The following is a 19,935-nucleotide window of genomic DNA, read 5'->3' as shown; positions in this document are numbered from 1 at the left end:
TTCCAGCAAATAAAAGTTCAGATGTGTTTTCAAGACAAAAAAGAGGTAGAAAAATATCGACAAAAATGTCATGGGCTCCTGACAAAGAAGAAATGGGTCTATTTCAGACCCTGTGAAAATGGAAGGAGACTTGAAATGTCATTCAAGATGGGTTTATGTGCCCAAAAGCTTTCCTCATTTTTTTCTTTCCCTCCAGCTATAATGATCGGTCTTTTAAAAGATATTAGCCTTATTGACATCCTTAGATGATCACAGCACAACCACCTTGCTGCCACAATCTCTAAATTCCAGCCTTCCTCCCCCTGCTCTCCCTCCTCCTCTGTGCACTGTGCCTGAGGATGCTCAGTCCTGACTCTGACCTCTGTTTGGGTAAATGCTGTCCCTGGTGTAGGGCAAGTCGCTGTGGTGCTGCTCTCAGAATGCCCTGTGCAGGCAGACTTGGTGGCTTCCTTACGCTGTGCTAACATTTCTGGTGATCCTCATAGTAAAACTTGGCAGATAACAGGGTTTTATACAAAGAGATGCACATTTCTGTGTAATTTTCTCCCTTTTGTTACTAATCATATCACTGCAAAACATAGTTTACAGCATTATAAATAGGATCTGTTGCTGGAGGGGATTGTACAGCTTCTGTCAACTTTTCAGCACCCAAATGTGAAACAGAAGCAATTAAACTCCGAGGGGAAAAAAGTAACAGCATGGAACACATCAGAAATCAGGTCATGAATTCACACAGATGGGAAAGCCAGGAAGCAGAGGGAAAGCAGGATTTTGATTGACTCACCGTCAACAGTAAATGAGCCATTGGCGGTTTACTGTCAATTTTTTGCCTTTTAATCTTCAAGTTCCAGAGGTGATGGCACCCTCCTCAACCCACTGCTTGGGGGAGGGGAAGGAGAGGGAAGTGGGGCAGGAAAAGCCATGGCCAGAGTTCAGGTCAGAGCAGGGTCAGCATCACAGAGGGAGGAAGGCAGGTTTTTTTGTTCTCTAAATCTAATAAGCAGAGCTAAAATTAAACGATATCCAGGCAATACAGTCATGAGCGTTAAAAATATGCCACCCGAAAGGCATCCTGAGGTCTCCGCAGATTAAATAATAATAGCTTTGTGTTAGTAACTAGAGGTATTGGCCAGCTCCAAACCCCACAGTGGGAACTGCCATACAAACATAACTGAGTGCAATGCTTGCTCTGGGGAGGCAGGAAGGAGCAGACACCTCCCAGCTGAAGGCAAGAGCTTCTGTTTGCTCTTATAAAGCATCTGCTGAATTGCTTGTGAGGAAGGGGATGCAGTGTTCAAATCACTCCTCTCCTGTGTCAGCCCAGTGTCCTCCAGTGCAAAACCAGCTGCAAGCTGGCAGCGCACAGCAGGGCACTGCACAGGAGCTGCTTGCTAAGGCTGTGCCCAAAGGCTGTCCCAGACTCAATGGGATTTTGCAAACCATGTGTGTTTTTAGCATGTAGCAACTCAGTATAGACCTCCTTTTCGAGCAGCAGTGCAGAGCTTCTGAGAATGAAGCAATCAGTTATAAAAGTAACCTTGCCGCTAAGCTTCAAGGGGGAGTTCTACATGCCAGCAAATTTTTGCTGTTTATTCATTCTAGACATACTTACAGACTAATTCTCCTCTTACTCTGATTTTATATCAATTATTCGCCATTGATTGAGTGGAGTTAATTTAAATTTACAGTAGCGTAAGTGAGGAAAAGCTGCTCATAATCAGCAGCAAGTTCATTATGCCACCTTTACTCACCATGAATAGTACCTCACTCATTGAATAATCCTATAAATTCCTCTCGGGGTTTCTTGCAGAATAGAATAATATGTGATCTGAGTAAGGATGGCAAACACTTTTTGTATTTTTCAAATCAATTACTCCAGCAGACTGGACTTGGTGATACAGCACCAGCTTCTGTGTGTACACCCAAGATTTATAGAGAAAAACGACCTGGTAATACTGTGTGTCCTGTAAAAAAAGGAGCAAGGCCATGCCACGATTTAAACCCTTGAGTCAGAGCTGACACAAAGAATTCAAACTTAATCTGAGAGCCTCAGATGTTCAGCTATGCATTCTTCATAATAATCTTATGTGCAGATTTTAATGGCATTTCCTGCCTACTGCATGGCTTGGAGTTTGGGAGAGGTGTGATGTAAGAAAGGGGAAAAAACATTATCACAGCACTATTTGGGCAGACACCATTGGAACACTCTTTTCCATGAGAGACCATCCATTCACATTGTGTATTTTCATGTGCTTCTGAAGTGATTTCTTGATTTCCTCTTACTGTTAGAAAAAGAAAATGAAATGGTATTAGAGCAGGGTAATACTTGCTAAATTTTTAACTAAGAAACCACTTCACAATGGCAGCCCTTATGCAGCCTATGCTTGTTGCAATGCTATGCTGAGATGGTAATAGCAGGGCAGCAAAGTTTTGGATACAGCAAATGACAACAAACCCAAATGCGGCAGCCACAGATGGAAAAAGTGAAAGACAAGAATTGCCTACCACTGTAGAGCCTCAGGTAGGCAGGGATCGCCAGCAAGAGATGCCCTCAGCTCCACTGCCAACCCTTAAATGAGGTCTGGGAAGGGGTGAATCCTGCCTCCACCCCTTCCAGTTATTCAGCTGCACTGCTTGCACCTGAGCTCTCCTGGGTTGGCCCTGCCTTCCCACCTGCTCCATCACTGTTTCAGGCCATGACTGAGCATTTCCACTACATGCAGAAGGGATTTCCCTGAATGAGACCAGCTTCATTAAGGGCTGATGAACTCAAAATTCCTCAGTAGTGGGTCAGTTTTACATTTCCTATGTTAAATCAAAGCTTAGAAACTTAAGAATTAAGTTATATGTTTTTGTTTTTACCAGAACAATTTTGTTATCACTCAGGAGACATAGATAAATGTATAAAATAATTAACCGCACTTATTAATCATTTTAGATGATTTATCTTGAAGACAAACACTCAGTAAGCAGAAATTATATTAAATTCTTAATCAAACAAAATAGAAGCTTAGAACAAAAGCCCTTTTATAGGGTTATCTGATGTGATCTACAGTAGGAGATAGGATCTGTGCCTCTGCAGAGGATTGTGTATTCTTTCTGTTGAGCCAGCCATTTTGCCAGGGGATAGGCCTAAAACTGTATGTTTTTCTTGCTTTGCCAATCCAAAGGGGCAGGAAAGGATGCAGAGATCAGGAAGCAGCAGAGCTGATGTCAAGAACAAGCTCAAGAGGCATGGATTGATTTCCTTGAGTTTAAGTCCTTGGCCCTGCAGCAGGATCTGCTATCACTGTGATACAGGGTGGATATGTGTCCATGCACTCAGGTACGTTGCCAATTCTACTATCATGATTCAGACCCTATTGTTACTGAGGAGGTGGAGAGGGAATCTCCCCCAGTGTAGGTGGAAGGGCGGCAGCTGGACGTGGTGCAGACACAGCCCTGGTGATGGCTGAGACCAGAGGTCAGGATTGCACAGCCCGTGCCTGGCTCTGCACGTTGCGTGACAAATGGAAATTGCTTGTCTCTACCTGACTGCATGTGTTTCCACTTGATGGGTTTTGTATTTACGTGTCTCCATTGGAGGATTGTGCAAGTATGGAAGCGCAGAAATTTTCAGGACCTGTAAGCAACCTGGCTTCTTTGATTTCTTCTTTTAAAAATAGTTCTGTGATTCTTTTCTAACAGGAAAAAAAAAAAGCAAAAAAAAAAAAAGCATTCTTTCAGCAAAATGAATAAGAGACACAAAGATGTTTTGATATCTGAGATGACTCCATATCAGTGAAGCCATCTCATGAGTCTCATGGTGATACTGCTGGCCACACACACTTGGCAATGAGCAGCAGAGCCAACCTTAGTTCTATATCAAGCCCAGGGAATGGTAGGGCAATTTTAGTGTGTGCAGGGCAAAGCAGGTGTTCTGTGGCATGGACAAGGCAGCAGATGTGACCAATAGGTGCATCCATAGATGTTTGTGTGGTTTGTGGTGGGCAAATCAGAAAAATGCAAATAGGAACTTGTTTACATTTGCTATTGATCTGTTAGATTATTTATTTGACCTTCTGCTTCAATTCATTGCCACTTACAGTCCTGCCTACTTAGACTGTAAACCTTTCAGGAAAAGGATTATTCCTAGCCTGGAGGCTTCTTGATATTGCGTGAATCCCCAGGTGATTCTATGATAATAATAACAGTCAAGAAGACAGGAAAAAAAAGGTTTTAAATGCACTGTGGTAAATGCTTGCAAGGGAAGATTCATGGAAACACCAGAAGAAATGGGGTAACCTTGATATGGATATGTCTAAACTAGTAACTAAAAGAGTTGGAGAGAAAGACTGGGGAAGGACCATATAACCAACAGGCAGACAACTGAACTATATTTAAGATGGTCGTTTTTAAAAGGAAACTTATGGAAGGGAATTTTGCTCTAGTTACAGGCAAAACGGTGGGAACTAGACTCAAAGGGCCAAATAACTCCCATCTCTGGTCTGGTGTCCAGCATACACAGGGAAAGGACACAAAGTCAGCAGCCTGTGTGATAAGAGCATCCCAAGTTATTTTTATATAACTCTGTGTTATTGCATTCTGCCTTAGTTGAGAACCGAGAAGACTGTCTGAAGCAACAAGTGAAAGCAGCATTATAAATTTCATAGAGGAGAACAGTTTGACAGAGATGAGGCAACTTTACCATGCAAAGAAAAACTGTGCTTCACTAACCAGCAGCATTTTGTTTTTCCTGTCTGCAAAAAAGAGACAAGGGAAAACGAAGTAACAAAATTTACTGGTGTACTTAAAAAAAAACCACTAAGTCGTAGGAAACTGGGGCTTCAGCATAAAATGCATACACATAAAAAGAGGTTTCCAGAAGCAGGGAGAGGCTGAACTGCATAATAGGTGCAGCAATATTCAGTGTTTCCTGGAGAGCCACAGGATAGAGAGTCCAAATATGAAGAAAATGATTGAAGAGATCACAGAAGATAAAAAGGAAAGTGTAAATAAACAAATACAGGAGCAGCTCAACAGTGGCTGAAATTTACCTAAAAAGATGTTTCTGGGCAATGAATGATGAAGGTTCCTGACATATACTGCTGTTTACCATGCTGAGTATAACACAAATTTACTGTAATACTGGATTATTGCTAAATTCCACTGAGTAAGAGCTGTGCTGTATAAAGAGTCGTAGAATCATTGAGGTTGGAAAAGACCTCCAAGATCATTCAGTCAAATGATCACCAGTAATTCCCACTAAACCACATCCCTCAACACAGCACCTACACATTTCTTGAAGAGCTGAAGGGATGATGACACACATTGCTGGCTCATGTTCAGCCCAGCCTCAGCCAACACCCCCAGATCCATTTCTTCCACACAGTCTTCCAGCCACCCTGCCCCAAGCCTGTAGTGTTGCCTGGGGTTGTGGCAGTTATAGTGCAGAACCCAGCACTGGTCTTGCTGAACTTCATCCCATTGGTCTCAGCCCAGCAGTCAGGCTCTCCAGATCTCTCTGCAGGACCTTTCTTTTCCCAGGCAGGTCAACACTCCCTCCCAACTTGCAGACTTACTGAGGATGCACTCAATGCCCTTATCCAGGTCATCAATGATGATGTTGAACAGGACAGGCTCCAGCACTGACCCCTGGGGATCTCTGCTCTTGACCAGTCAGATATAACTGATACATAATAGGTTTTAACCCTCGTGCTTTACAGCACAAGGCAGACCGACTTCTGCAAGATCAAGAGGAGCTGGTAGATTTACTCTGCACATGTTTTGTTACACTTTGGTTTTCAGGGCACAAGAAAAGTTTCTTCTCTCTAGTTCCCTCACAAAAGGTAATATCTTCTGATACCCACAGCTTCGTACAGAAGACACTTCTGCTTCAGTCAGAACTTCCTTTTTAGGACCATTTTCTCATCCTTCCCAACTGGCACTTCAGCCTGGTTCAGAGCACTGCCAGCTCTTTATTGTTTGGTTCAACAGAGTTTTAAAGTCAACCTTTTATGTTTTTCTCTTGACAGAAAGCATGGTAATTTCAGAGCTGATTAACATTTTTCACAGGAGTGTTTTCCCATCAGACAATTTGGTTTCACTTAAACTGAAATTTGCAATGAGAAAATGTCAGTTCTGGAAAAAAAAAAAATAGAAAAAGAAACAGAGGTTTTCAAGCTATGAGAAACGTAACCAAATATTTTGTTTAGAGTTGACATTTCAACATAAAATGGCTTTTTGTTGCTGTTGACTCAAAATTAATAATGTCATAACTGAACGACACATTGGATCATTCTGTTTTGCTGTAAGATGCCTGGATCTTAACACTGAGACTTTATCTCAGGTTTTGGACTTTCTATTCAAGTTTGCGGTGAAGAATTATCTTGAAATTCCCATAGAAAGAAGGTTCCATTTCCTCCTCTGCCCTCACACCAGGGGGAGAGACCGTTCTGGAGCCGGAGGGAATACTGGGCAGCCTCATTTTGCACACTGCTTTCCATGTCATGGCTGAGACACATACAACTGGCCAAGGCACTTCTTAAAGCCCCTAGCTGGTTGGGTAGTTATGGGTTTATTTTCCTTAAAATCAATGCAGAATGCTTGAGTCCATCCCCAGCAATGCTTTGGAAAAATCCTTAAATCCTGTTTGTAAATGAGGAATAACAGTAGTTGCCTGTCTCACATGAGAGGGCTGTGAGTCTTAATTAATTGGTGCTTATAAAATTCTCTCAGATCCTTGAAAGGTGCTGAAGAAATCTCAGATCATGTTTACCCAAATGAGTGATTTGGGTGACATAGATAGAAGCGCTGAGCAAACCGAGCTGCCACTGGTAACAAGTGCCAATCATTTAGGGTTAACAGAACCTCTAATCCTCTCTGCCAGGTTCTGAACCCCCTTCCATGGGGTCTTTTTCTCCTCATTTTCACACATGAATGTAAAGAAGTACTTTTCAGGAAGTTAACAGTATTGCCAATTAAACAGATGGTGCCATTGGTGATGCGGAGTTTCACAAAGAGTTTCCACGGTGTTTCGGTTCTGGACAGATAGCCATGCTTCTGTTTCTTTCCTTTGTGGGTTTTTCTTTCTGTTTGCACCATTGACATCATCTCTAACTCATGCATGTAGACACAGAGGGGCAAAAGTTTGTGATCAGGACAGCAGGATCTGCAGAACAAAGTTTGTAAGTGAAGAGGCTTTACCTAAGCTCTATCCAAGGCTCCTTGGCCAAGGCTCTTCTTGCTCTGCTTGGCGTTCAGACACGTAGGATGTTTTTCCATCGAGTTGAAGTGTAGACCATATCAGCATTTCAAGAGAAAGGATATGGACTGGGGTTCTTGACTGATCTGCATGCTGATTTCTTGATCTCTGCTCCTCTCAATGCATCTCTTCCTCGCTCAGGAGAAAACAAACCTCTTGTCTCACACTTCCCCTCTCTTTTAGGCTGCTGTTTGTCAGTTGAGCTTCTGTCTGCTGCTGTTTGGAGGTCTGTCTCACCCTCACCAACTGCACCCCTATTCTCCATTCTGTCCTGAGGCTTTGAGTCTTCTTACTGCCAGCACCAGAAGTTGAGCAGTGTGTTTTTTCTTGCACCATGGGCTTTAGCTCCTGTAGGAAAACATGCAAAGGACACTGTGCCAGCACACACATGACTACATTGACATAGGCCAAGGAGTGCCTTTCCCAAGTCCTTTTAACTCTCCCCCATGTGGAATAAGTGATCTGAAAAAAGTCACAAGATTCCTAACAACTCTATGTTAGGAATAAAGTGAAAGCCAGAGAGAGCAAAAGGGAAGGGGAAAACCCTCCAATGGCCAACAGGAAAAGGCATGAAGGGATCTGAAGCTCTCGTAGCAAGTAGGAGGCCACAAAAGAAACAGTATAAGAATAACAGCATGAGAACAACAAGTAGATAAGTACAACAATAGCAGCATGGCAACAATATGGGAAAAGACTGCTGGTGGCATTCTGGAAAAGCACCATTTTAACAGCTTAAGTGAAGGGTTACAGTGCCGCAAATAGCAAGCCCTTGGCATTACTAAGACTAAAGCACTATGCATCAGTGGCCCTCAGGAGCACTGTGGCTGCTTTTCTTTGTTCCCACACTCTCTTGATACCTGACCTAAAAGACATTTATTTTGATTTCCTTGTTGGAAATCCCCAGCTAAGAGTGGCAGCGTTCCTGCCAATGTGATGTCTGGGCAGCTTCAGCCTTTTGGTAAGGGCTGCAGTTTGGCTGTATCAAAATAAAACCGGTCACTTGGTTATAAGCTGGTGCATCCCAGATTTAGCCAAGCCCTATCAGCAGCAGTTATCTGCATTTCTGAAGTAACAGCCAGTATGCCGTGCCACATCGTTAATAATCATTGCTGAACAATGGAATCCAGTCAGCTATTCATTTTCTTCATTACATTTCAGAGGGTTGGCCCTTCTATTGGCATTCAGAGGGAAAATGTCCCTATTGTACATTACATGCAGATGTGGGGGAGTAAAGATTCGTAGCCAGGATTTTCAAAGGGAACTAAGGGGATTAGGTACTCAAATGAATTTCTTGAATTTCTGTGGCTTAGGTACTTTTTAAAACTCAAGACAAAGCGATTGAGGAATGATTGGTGGATTCCGTAGGTAATCATATTTAATGTGACTCATTCTCATTATGTTTTTGTCTCTGAGTCTACCAGTCCTGGGAACTGTATTCTCTGTCCTCACTCTGTCTGCATCTCCTTCCATACGGCTGCCTACAGCATCCTTGTGTCTGGTCACATTTGTCTCCGTGTGCTTGGCACAGTCTCTCCAGCGACCAATTCTCTCTGGCTCTCTCCCTGCACCCCCACCTTTATGTAGGAAGGCCAGAAATGTTTCTCTGCACATGGCACCCAGGGCGCTCACACTGAGTGCTTCCTTTGCATTGTTACATCTTTATTTCCCCATCAAGGAGCATAATACCTTCCTTGGGTCCAGCCAAGGAAGAAAAGTAAAACCAGTAAACAGATGCGGTAATTAGATCTGATGTCCTGGCTCTAGAGAGGAAATTGGGAGATGAATTAAAAGTTGGTCCCCTTGGAAGGCTCCCCAATGGATATTGATCAGGCTTAGGCAAACTAGAAACAGTCCAAGGAGAATTTATTCATTAGAAGCTGACAACCAATTGTTTCTTCCTCTCCCTGTTTCGAGGCTGCGGTTTTTGTTTGCCTGTTTCTCTGATCGAGGCAGCAGGTAAATTCCTTTAACCGCACTGCTTTGTCTGTGTTTGGGGGCAGTGGAGTGGAAGCATGAGGGCTGGCAAAGCTCATTAAAGTCAGGAGCTCAGAAGCAGCGCGCAGGTCTTGCCATTGCTTTCCCCAGAGATGCTCAGAGCCGCTCTGAATTCCCTGCTGAGACCCTGACCTCTTGTCCTGCAGATCACAGCTGGTTGGCTAAAACCTCTCTGGCACAGACAGCGTTCCCAAGGAATACACATGGATCTCTGCTCAGGAGCAGAGGGAGGCAGAGAGGTACAGAGAGCCCTTGGAGGCTTTCATCTGCCTTGTCAGCGAGTCTGGCTATTTCTCCCTGGCTGCAGAAGCCAGCTATGATTTAAAGTGAGTTATCAGCTTGCCTCTAATCATATTTCAGTAGTTTGCTACTGTTAATAGCTTCCAATATAGCTGATATCCAGAGGAATTCTGGACCCAGTCCTGACTGTGATACTGCTCAGGGTAACAACTCCATGCAGACAATTGCTGTTATATAGACATTTCCAAAACTGCAAGGGAAGCTCCATAACTCAGCAAACACCAAATGCAAAGTTAGCAAACACAAACCTGAGTCTTCTCTTGGGTATCCAGTGCCATCTTTAAACCCAACTGTTACAAAGCAGCAATGTTTGAGGTGGTGCACAGAATAGTTGGAGCTTTATGAACAAACAGCTAGTTAGTATTTTATTTCCTTCTCATTGTTTGGCATATGGCTGCAGGCTTTGCTTGCTGGACACAATTCAAACCATACTCTGGAGAGAAGATCATTAATTTTGTCAGAGTGGGCTTTTTGGGGGGGTCATAGCAGCAAGCTGCCAACTAACTTAGTTGCACAGCATCTCAGGTTGGTGCGGGCAGATGATGGGTTTGGGTTTCTGTTTGGGAGGCAGGGATGTTACAGTAGGGAATTTCCTAGTTTTGTGCTGCTCAATTTAAATCCCCTATGTCTAATTTTTAGGTCCGACTTAATGTTATGAAGCATCTCTCATTTTAACCATTTATTTTATCCATTAGTTTTGGTTGGAGTCAGGGACCGAGAACACAGGGCCAACCCAATGGGTGGGTGATCTCTCCTGGTGCTTGGTTTAATCATTTTGCTTAGTACTGGGAAAATCCATCCCTCTAGACATTCAGGCATGGATTGTAGACATGAAATGTAGACATTCAGCAACATCAGCCTTGAGACCTTCCTCTTCTTTCTTTGCAGTTCCTGGTATTTGCTGTACCTCTTCATCCCTGCAATAGACAAGTAGAGATCCTATGGAAAACATCCACTCTCAGTCAAACATCTTGCTCTTCTGAAGCATAGGTCTGCCATGTGCAATGTGTGAATCAGGCTTCTGCCTGCAAATAGTATGTGATAGAACAGGAAGGGACCAGATTGCTAGAAATATGTGCAAAGGAGCTGGATTTGCTAGGTCTTCATGTTACATTTGCACCTGCTATTTCCTGCCTTCTAAATACATGACATTTCAGTATCAGCAATTTCTTCAGGGCTTTGCTTCTCTTATGTATGCTTGTACACGTATATGTGCATAAGTTCATTGGGTTTTTTTTTTGTTGGTTTTTTTTTTTTGTTGTTGTTGTTTTGTTTTTTTGTGTTTTTTTGTTTGTTTGTTTGTTTGTTTGTTTTTGTAAAAGCAAACTGAAACTTCAGAAATTCCATCGTGTGAGTTGAGCTTCATTCCTAGGTGATTCATTGGTTACATGGGAACATTTATCCAGACTGTATAGACTTCTACCATCCGGGCTGTGGGAGTACCTGATAGCAGGAGTGCGTGGTTATCTTCCTTGTAGGTCAGCTGAAGGTCCACGCTGAAGGACAAGGCGCTTGCAGGCACGTAAGCTGAAGAACAGAATGCAGAGTCCACGGAAACTTGCCGCCCATCAACAATAAGAAAGAAGAATGGACTCCTGTTGTAGAAGATGGGAGAGTGAAACAGATGCCTCGGCTCAACAAAACACCAGTATGAGCTGGTTTGGACTACCCCCCACTAAAAGGTTGGAAGTTCACAGCGGGGTAGACTACTAGCCTTCATCCAATGACCACCGGAGACCCCCACCCCATTTTTAGGACGCATGTTCAAGAGAGTCGGACAATATGTTAATAATTTCTCAGAATTCCAGGCCATTTCTGTGAAACGTAATGAATATGTAAATGTTCTGTCTGTAAATATGTACCTAGACCTTTTCTTGGAGTGCGAGTCCTCTTGGAGGAGGAGATATCCCCCTCGCATCTGGCGCCATGACGAGCATAGCTGCTTTATAAGCTTACGTGGGTTATAGAGTTTGATTCCGCATGTCACTCCCTTCACTATTAAGAGGACAAAGAACTTCTGGCACAGAAAGATGCCCACCTGCAAGGCCCAAATGTCATGCTTCTTCCTTCCTCGCTCTGCTTGGTAAAACCCAGCGTGGGGCTCATTTGGAAGGAAGGTTTGGTGTTTGGATTTCTCGGGCAGTCGTCACCTAAAGCCTGGAGTGCCTGCGTCAACTGTGGTGGTGCAACTCCCGCACCCCACATTCTCCCCCTTCTCTCAGTCCCCTCGGTGCACCTTTTCTCCTCAGACAAGAAGTGGAGGCTCTCCCCTTCCCTCGTCCCTGCTCGCTTCTGGGTAGCACGGGGCAATGGATCGGAACATCAGGGGATGCCCCCGTTGCATCCGACTCCTGGCTTTGCGCCCCATTGCCCAGGAACAGCCTCTCCCGACAGGAAGGGCTGAGATGGCTGTGCTCGTGCGGCCCGGAGAAGGCTCTGGGGAGACCTGATGGCGGCCTTCTCGTCCTTGGAGGGAGCTCACACACGGAGGGACCGCGACTTCTTACGCGCCCTGACAGTGTCCCAGCAGCGGACTCGTCGCCCTGCGCACACCAAGTCGGTCATCGCCGCGTCCTTATGTACAGAGTGCAGGCCGAGGCGCTCGGCGGCTTCCATAGAAGGACGCAGTGTTTCCCGATGAGGGCCCTGGCCCACGCCGCCCCAAGCAGCAGCGGACACCGGGCGGCACCGCCGGACCACACGAACGCGCAGCAGGCACAGGCTCCGGCCCTGCACGGCCTCCTGCACGCCCCTCCCTTCCGCCCCTCCTATTGGCCAGCCCTTCCCTGTTCGGCCATCTGATTGGTTTTCACTGCTGCCTATTATTGGTGCGCCCTTCATCCGGCGTGTGGAGGCGTGACGTCACTCGACACGACGCGCCGCGCGGTGGATGGGGGTGAGCGTCACGTGACCCGGGGCCGCGGCGGTGCGGGGCTGAGGGGAGTGAGTGGTTGCGGGGCTGGCGGTGCGTTACGGGGCGTGGGGGGTCCCGTAGGGCTGGGAAGGGACTGCGAGGCGTTCCGATGGAGCTGTGGGTGCCTGGACGTGTGTGGGGTCCGCGTGGGGCTGGGAGGGGGGCGGGGAAGCGGGGGGTCTCGTGAGGCCGGGGGAGCACATGGCTGTTATGCGGGGCTGTTATGCGGGGTATTCCCCTGAGACTCGGGAGAAGGGGCCGGGGGTCTCCGTGCCCGATGGGGCTGTTCTCCCCGCGATTCCCCCTCCTCCCTTTCGTTCTGCTCTTGCAGACCATGGCTGCCCCTCTGTCCCCCACGGTGGTGCTGGGCGAGGCCTCGGAGAGCGACTCGGAGCCGGAGCCGGGGGGGACCGCAGCCGGGACCCGTGCGGTGGGGCTGAAGGTTCCTGGGGAGGCGTCGGAGACTGAGGAGGAGGAGGAAGAGGACGGCGTGTCCCGAGTGCCACTGCCGGGGGTGTCCCGGGGGGGCACCTCACTGCTGCAGCAGCGGCTGGGGGCGGGAGAGGGCCGGCTGCGGGGTGCGATGGCTGAGGCACTGGGACGCGGTTTCAGTGGGGCTGCGCGGCTGCTGGAAGGCCACGAAAAGGGGGAAGCGTGTGTGTGTGTGTGTGTGTGTGTGCGTGAGTGTGTGCGTGTGTGCACGTGCGTGTGTGCGTGTGTGTGTGCGTGTGTGTGTGTGCGTGTGCGTGTGTGTGTGCGTGTGTGTGAGAGTGTGTGTGTGTGTGTGCGTGTGTGTGAGTGTGTGTGTGTGTGTGCGTGTGTATGCGTGTGCGTGTGTGTGAGAGTGTGTGTGTGTGTGTGCGTGTGTGTGTGTATGCGTGTGCGTGTGTGTGTGTGCGTGTGTGTGTGTAAGCGTGTGCGTGTGTGCGTGCATGTGCGTGTGTGCGCGTGTGTGTGTGCGCGTGTGTGTGCGTGTGTGTGTGTGTGCGTGTGTGTGTTCGTGTGTTTGTGTGCGTGTGTGTGCGCGCGCGCGTGTGTGTGTGTGTGCGTGTGTGTGTCTGTGCGTGTGTGTGTGCATGTGCGTGTGTGTGTGCACGTGTGTGTGTGTGCGTGTGCTTTTGTGTGTGTGTGTGCGTGTGTGTGTGCATAAGTGTGTGTGCGTGTGTGCGTGCATGTGAGTGTGTGCGCATGTCCGTGCGTGTGTGCGTGTGTGTGTGCGTGAGTGTGTGCGTGTGTGCACGTGCGTGTGTGCGTGTGTGTGTGTGCGTGTGTGTGTGTGCGTGTGCAAGTGTGTGTGCGTGTGTGTGAGAGTGTGTGTGTGTGTGTGCGTGTGTGTGTGTGCGTGCGTGTGTGTGAGAGTGTGTGTGTGTGTGTGCGTGTGTATGCGTGTGCGTGTGTGTGAGAGTGTGTGTGTGTGTGTGCGTGTGTGTGTGTATGCGTGTGTGTGCGCGTGTGTGTGTGTATGCGTGTGCGTGTGTGCGCGCATGTGCGTGTGTGCGCGTGTGTGTGTGCGCGTGTGTGTGCGCGTGTGTGTGTGTGCGTGTGTGCGCGCACGTGTGTGTGTGTGTGCGTGTGTGTGTGCATGTGCGTGTGTGTGTGCACGTGTGTGTGTGTGCGTGTGCGTGTGCTTTTGTGTGTGTGTGTGCGTGTGTGTGTGCGTGTTCGTGTGTGCATAAGTGTGTGTGCGTGTGTGCGTGCATGTGAGTGTGTGCGCATGTCCGTGCGTGTGTGCGTGTGTGTGTGCGTGAGTGTGTGCGCGCATGTGCGTGTGTGTGCATGACTATGGAAAAAGAAAAGATGATACAAATGGGAATTTGGGAAAATGAAATGGGAAAATGGACATTATCTGATGGATGGGTGGTTTTACCAAAATCAGTAGCTATGAGGGTGTTACGGAGGTTCCATGTTACATTGGGGTACTCAGGCCTTAGTGGATCAGTTTGCCAATAATTATATGTGTACAGGGCTATATAACATAGCAAAGGGGATTGTTAATGGATATATGACTTGCTGGAGGGTGAATGCAAAGAATATGAGAAAAAGAATCCCAGGAGGGCGAGAATTGGCTTATCAACCCTTCGCAAGGATCCAGTTGGACTTTACTGAACTCCCTAAAACTGGGAGATATAAATATTTATTAGTGATTGTAGACCATCTTACAAACTATGTTGAGGCATTCCCTAAAGCAAGGGCTACAGCACAAACAGTAGTGAAGGTACTATTAGAAAATATAATTCCTCGATATGGAATTAGAGAAGCAATAGATTCTGACAGGGGACCTCATTTTGTGTCAAAGGTTACACATGACACAATGAAAATTCTAAGGATTAAATGGGAATATCATATTCCTTGGCACCCTCAGAGCTCTGGTAAAGTAGAACGAATGAATGGGGAAATTAAAAAACAACTTAGAAAATTAATGATAGGAACTAAGACATCTTGGATGAAATGCTTGCTGTTAGCTCTGTTAAATATATGTGTGAAGCCCAGAACTGATCTGGGAATTTCACCTTTTGAAATGCTGTATGGTATGCCCTATAATTCTTGAAATACCTCTTGGTCACCCCCATTTACAAGATGATCAATTAAAATCTTATACAATTAATGAATGGGTGCAAGGAACTACAAGAAGGATCTGATTGCACAGCAGTCCCCATTGGAGATAGCAATCCATAGGATACAGCCAGGGGATGGGGTCCTAATAAAAACTTGGAAAGAAGCTACACTAACACCACAAGGGGAAGGTCCCTATGTTGTTTTATTTACTGCAGAAACAGCTATTCGAACCGCAGAGAGAGGATGGACTCATGCCAGCCGTGTTAAAGGACCCATCGGTGACGAGAAGTGGGAGGTAGCTCCCGGGAGTGACGACTTGAAGCTCACACTGCGACAAGCCCAATGGGTATTCCAGGTAAAGGCTTCCCCTGAAGAACACTACTGCTGCTGAGAAGAACTAAAAAAACCCCTCGTAGCTGGTTGCAACCCAGTTGACGAGTGAGGCAGAGGAGTGAACTGTGGGGAAAGATGGGCCTTAGGGGTATCCATTGGTACTTGGGGATTCTCACAGTGATCACATTTTGTATAGCAGCACAACGCCACCCACACCAAGCTTCCTTACATCCCTGTGTGACCTGGTACCTATACAGCCCAGTCTAAACCAAAAGGGTTACTATTTTTGCCTAAGCTCAAACCCAGGGAGGGGATACTGTAACCACCCAGGCTCATATTACTGTGCCTATTAGGGATGTGAAACTATTGCCTCAGATTGGGCACCTGGGGCTGGGCAGGATAAATATCTACAAGCAGGGCATGGACCCTATGGGTGCATACCTCCTAACCGAAACCCACAGTTGGGAAGATGGGCTGTGTGGGGATTTAAGACAGAGAGAGAGAGAGAAACATCTGCCAGCAACTATGGGTAAGTGTAACAAATCCAGATAACCCAGTGTGGCTGTTAGGGAAAATATGGGGTGTAAGTGACTTGCGGAATCAAACTCTATAACACATAGATGGGTTATAAAGCAGGTATGTTTATTCCAGCGCTGGGTGCAAGCGGGATAGCTCCACCAGACTTGCACATGGACTTGTAAAATCTTGACACAGATATAGGTACATCTCATACATAGTCAATGATTTCTCAGAATTCTGATACATATTCAATAGTTGTTTAGCATGCAGACCCCCTCTTGTTCTTATCAGGGGGATGCAACTCCTCTTCTGGTATTTACAACATCTATTCTCCTCCTTGCCTGATGTCTTCCGTGAGGTCTCACTCCTTACCTGCATCCTTCCTGCTCTCCCAGGCCCCTTGTTTCCTTTAAACAAAGAGGGAAGGAAGGGAGGGGTGCTCTGGGGGGGGAATGGGAGGGGTGGAGGAGGGTTGATGTCAGACTGTGAAATCAATTTTTTTAAACTTAATTCTGCTTCAGAAACAACATCTGATTCCCATGCTCTCTGCTTGGTATTTTGTCTTTTGATGCAAACACGTAAGCCCCATTGGTGCCTGGTTCAGCAGTTCAGCTTCCTTTGCGCCCTTTGCCTGGTTGTAGGGAAGGTGGCAGGCTCTGATTCAATGAGGGTGTTGTATGGACACAGTATTTATCGCCATGTATCCAAAGGTGCAACAGTTTCTGGAGACCCGGGTGGGATCCTATAGGTGATGGTTCTCTTGCCACCAAGCATCCAGTTGCCAGCGGTGGGTGAGTTCACTGGGACTTTGGGGATGGGAGGTGCCAACTAGCAAGCCTTCAATATCTGCTACTAAAATCAGGCTTGGAAGCACGTTACACGTGGGAAATACACTTGGTGCAGGAAAGGGGATTTCCTTAGCCAAAAAAAGATGAAACTGCAGATCTATCAACAAAAATGTAAGCACGTGACACTTGACTTGGCGGGTCTGTGGGAAGGTCAGCTTCTCCGTGTTTGTATTTCAGCCATCATCCTCCACACTGGAGAGGATTTATCCGCTTGGCTTGCTTAATTGCAGCACGTTTCACACGCGTGGATAACCTGTGCATATTGCGTCACTACCCCTGTGGCCTGAGGTGGTGCACCAGGCTGGAAATAAATAATGCCTTCTTGGGGTTGTTGAAGCTCTGCAAAAGTTTGCCAAGCAAAGTTGTGGATGCTCCATCCCTGGAGGTGTTCAAGGCCAGGCTGGATGGAGCTCTGGGCAGCAAGACTCTGTGGGTGGCATCTCTGCCCGAGGTAGTGGGGCTGGGGTTCTGAGTTCTTCACTGTCCCTTGCAAGCCAAGCCATTCTATGATTCTGCATTTCTATGATGTAAGCACCAGCCCCACACAGCCCTGGTGCAGTGCATCACAAGAGCAGCAGCCTGCGGGGAGCCACCACCCGGAATCACAGAGATGTGAGGTCACAATGCCCCATCCTATGACTGTGCTGAGCTCCGTCATGAGCTCACAAGGCCTGGCTGCAGGCTTGGCTCAGTGCGACACTCACTGTGGCTGCAGCGGTGTTGGAAGCGTGGTGCAAGTGTGGGGGCGGCCATGGACCCTGCCCGCCTTGTCCTCTTCCTCCTATTGGTGGCCATGAGTTTCCAGGAGAGCTGTGCTGCTCTGTGGCGAGCACGGGGAGCAGGTGAGTGGGTAGAGATGGGACCCAAACTGAGCAGCGCTGGGAGCAAGAAGTCAGGCTGTGTCCCCACGGCCCTGTAGTACACTTGCCTGGGGCCTGCCTTCCATGGGGGTGTTGCTGGGTAGGGGGTGATGGGCATCTTCTTCCATGTAATCCGTGAGAGATGTGGCACGTGGCCCGGAGAGAGCACTGCATACGCTGCCAGGTGCCAGCCTACGGGTCATCCCGTCCACCCTGCAACTTTGGAAATCATGACCTGAGTTATTCTCCCATGCCCCACATCCAGTTACTGAGGGAGAAGGAGATCACATCATATAGTGTATATAAGTGGGAACTTATCTCATCTGTTCTTGATTCTAGATGATGAGCTTCGTGCTCCCTTTCCGGATGCTCCTTTGGATCCGGACTTCATGCCTGTGCCTGGGGGACAACCCAGGGGTAAGTTGTGAGTGTCTGTTTCCTTGGAGGCTGAAACGTTCATGCTCTCATGGTTTACCTGGGTGCAATTTTACTGGAGATCCTCTCCAGGTCTTCCAAGCCTGTTTGTGCCCGGAAGGGTTTGCACAGATGAGCCATGAGTATTTTTTCTCTCGGAGAGCTGCCACGTTTCAGTGGGAAGGTTACCGCTGCCCCTCTGCAGCTGAGGGAGCCCAGACCTTTGTATTTGGGCTGTGGCATTCCCCAACCACCGCCAGACCCTACAGGTCACTCAGGGAAAAGGAGGCCCCCACATGTGCCGGAAGCTCTCCTCACCTGTGTCTGATCACACTTGTGTCTGCAGGCCCTGTCCCCTGTATGCTCTGCTACTCAGTTGATGCTGTAGTGTGTGACTAAAACTTTTCATGGGTCTTTGGTTGCAGAAGTGCCCCCAGTGTGGGCCTTGCCCGGTCATCGGTTTCCTCCTGTGCTGGAGCCCAGCTGGAATCCCAGCAGTGAGTACTCTGTCTTCACTGACTTGGCTGACTCGCCGCTGGTCTTCAGATCTTCATGCACATGATATTTAACTTCATACATTCTGTTAAGGTCCGGAAAGAGAAGAGGATGAATCCAATCGAGGAAAATACTCTCAGGGCTCATCCCGTCTCCTGAAGCGACTGCTGAAGGAAATGGAGAAGGCAGAGCGTGGTGGGTATACTTCAGTCTGTTCACTGTGGGACCTGGGAAGCTGAGGTGTGATATACAGGTGTGGGCAGGCTGTAGCCTGCACAGCAGGAAGGGATGGGTCAGAGCCGTGCTGCAGCTGTGTTCCATGTATCACCTTGCAGGTGCTGTCAAGCACCAGAGCTGGTCTGCTGCCAGATGGTCTGCATCCAGCCAAGACCCAGAGGCAGCTGCTCCCCCAGCACAACCATTACTTGTCAGAGCTGCTTTGTGCAGTCATTGGCACCCAGATGGCAGCAAGTGGCAAAGTGGCAAGCGCTGTGCTTCTGTTCATCCAAAGCCCTCCGTGCAGCTGAGCAAGTTCAAGGCAGGAGGAGCATCCCGAGCAGGGTTGGCTGCCTTTGCTAATGCTGGAAATGAGGTGGAGATGCTAATTCTGAGGGCTTGGACTGTGTGTTGGAGCTTGGATTTCAGCCTGCAGCTACCTGGCTGTGACGGGCTGGTGACAGCACAGTATGTGAGGGCCTTGCACAGGAGCTGATTTCTCAAGAGGTGTGAGGGAGTCAGCATTGTCCAATAGCTGGGAGGGCCCAAATGCCCTTGGGTAACAGAGGGGCTCACAGTGTACTTGGGGGGGGGCCTGGACTTTACCTGAGCTTGGGATTGGAGAAGCTCAGTTTTTGATGAGGGCACGTGACATCCCAATCCTACTGCCCTGCTTTCTTTCTAAAGGAACGGACCAACAAAGTGAGCGGGATGCACTCCAGGAAGGTGGATATCCCACACTGCCAGTCCCGGATGCGCTGCAGGAAGGCGGATATCCCACACTGCCGGTCCCGGACAGAGGAATGCAGGCAGCACCAACCAGCATGCCAGGTAATTTCTGTCCCATGATCATACGGTGTCACGAACCAGAGTCACTGCGTGCCTGCAGGCTCTTGCTGCCAGCTCTTGCACACCAGGTCAGCAGCCAGACCTGAGCATGTGAGCATAGAGCACATGTAAAAGAAGCAGGAGTGTTTCTCCCCTGGGCTGGCTCTGGCTGTGCCCTGTGCTGGCTGAAGCCTGACCTTCAGCCTGGGGGGCGTCCCACAGGGGGAGCTCAGGACACGCATGCCGGGAAAAGCGTGAGGGATTCTGCTCTGTAGCTCTCCCCACGGACCAAGCCCAGACCCCAGAGTACAGCCCCAGCTCTCGGCCCAGAGGAGGACACGGGTAGTGCCTGTGCAGCCTCTCCATACCCAACGAGAGGTGGAAGCAATCATTCTTGTCCTCCGGTGCATCGGC

General features: G+C 48.0%; 2 protein-coding genes across 3 annotated transcripts; both read left to right on the top strand.

Moving 5' to 3' along the window:
• Positions 1-12,424: 12,424 nt before the first annotated feature.
• LOC146753094 (uncharacterized) lies at positions 12,425-13,227 on the top strand (the record flags this gene model as incomplete). The annotated part of the gene is made up of 2 exons (XM_085531089.1): positions 12,425-12,481; positions 12,784-13,227. A coding segment is annotated over exon 2 (441 nt), but the record flags the coding sequence as incomplete, so codon positions are not given.
• A 781-nt stretch (positions 13,228-14,008) lies between these two features.
• On the top strand, positions 14,009-19,654 carry LOC146753093 (uncharacterized). Of its 2 annotated transcripts, XM_085531240.1 has the most exons (5): positions 14,018-15,363; positions 17,908-17,985; positions 18,408-18,479; positions 18,571-18,672; positions 19,381-19,654. In XM_085531240.1, the coding sequence occupies exons 1-5, from the start codon at positions 15,351-15,353 to the stop codon at positions 19,626-19,628; spliced, it is 513 nt and encodes a 170-aa protein (XP_085387366.1). In that variant the 5' UTR covers positions 14,018-15,350; the 3' UTR covers positions 19,629-19,654. The 2 variants fall into 2 exon arrangements, 1 of the variants encoding a protein (XP_085387366.1); XR_014940349.1 differs by lacking the exons at positions 17,908-17,985; positions 18,408-18,479; positions 18,571-18,672; positions 19,381-19,654 and adding an exon at positions 16,571-16,778 and having other exon boundaries at positions 14,009-15,363.
• Positions 19,655-19,935: the final 281 nt, after the last annotated feature.

The sequence above is a fragment of the Coturnix japonica genome, unplaced genomic scaffold (assembly GCF_054131305.1).
Source record: "Coturnix japonica strain WE unplaced genomic scaffold, WE-NBRP24 Scf040, whole genome shotgun sequence".
In the NCBI taxonomy this organism is placed as follows: Eukaryota; Metazoa; Chordata; class Aves; order Galliformes; family Phasianidae; genus Coturnix; species Coturnix japonica.
The sequence above is the reverse complement of the archived record's forward strand: the minus strand, read 5'-3'. Positions and strand labels throughout refer to the sequence as shown.

Bases quoted from the DNA above. Each gene is read 5' to 3' on its own strand.
- LOC146753093 (XM_085531240.1), top strand. The intron at 18,480-18,570 runs GTGAGTACTCTG...CATTCTGTTAAG, and splicing joins GCCCAGCTGGAATCCCAGCA to GTCCGGAAAGAGAAGAGGAT. The intron at 18,673-19,380 runs GTGGGTATACTT...TTCTTTCTAAAG, and splicing joins AATGGAGAAGGCAGAGCGTG to GAACGGACCAACAAAGTGAG.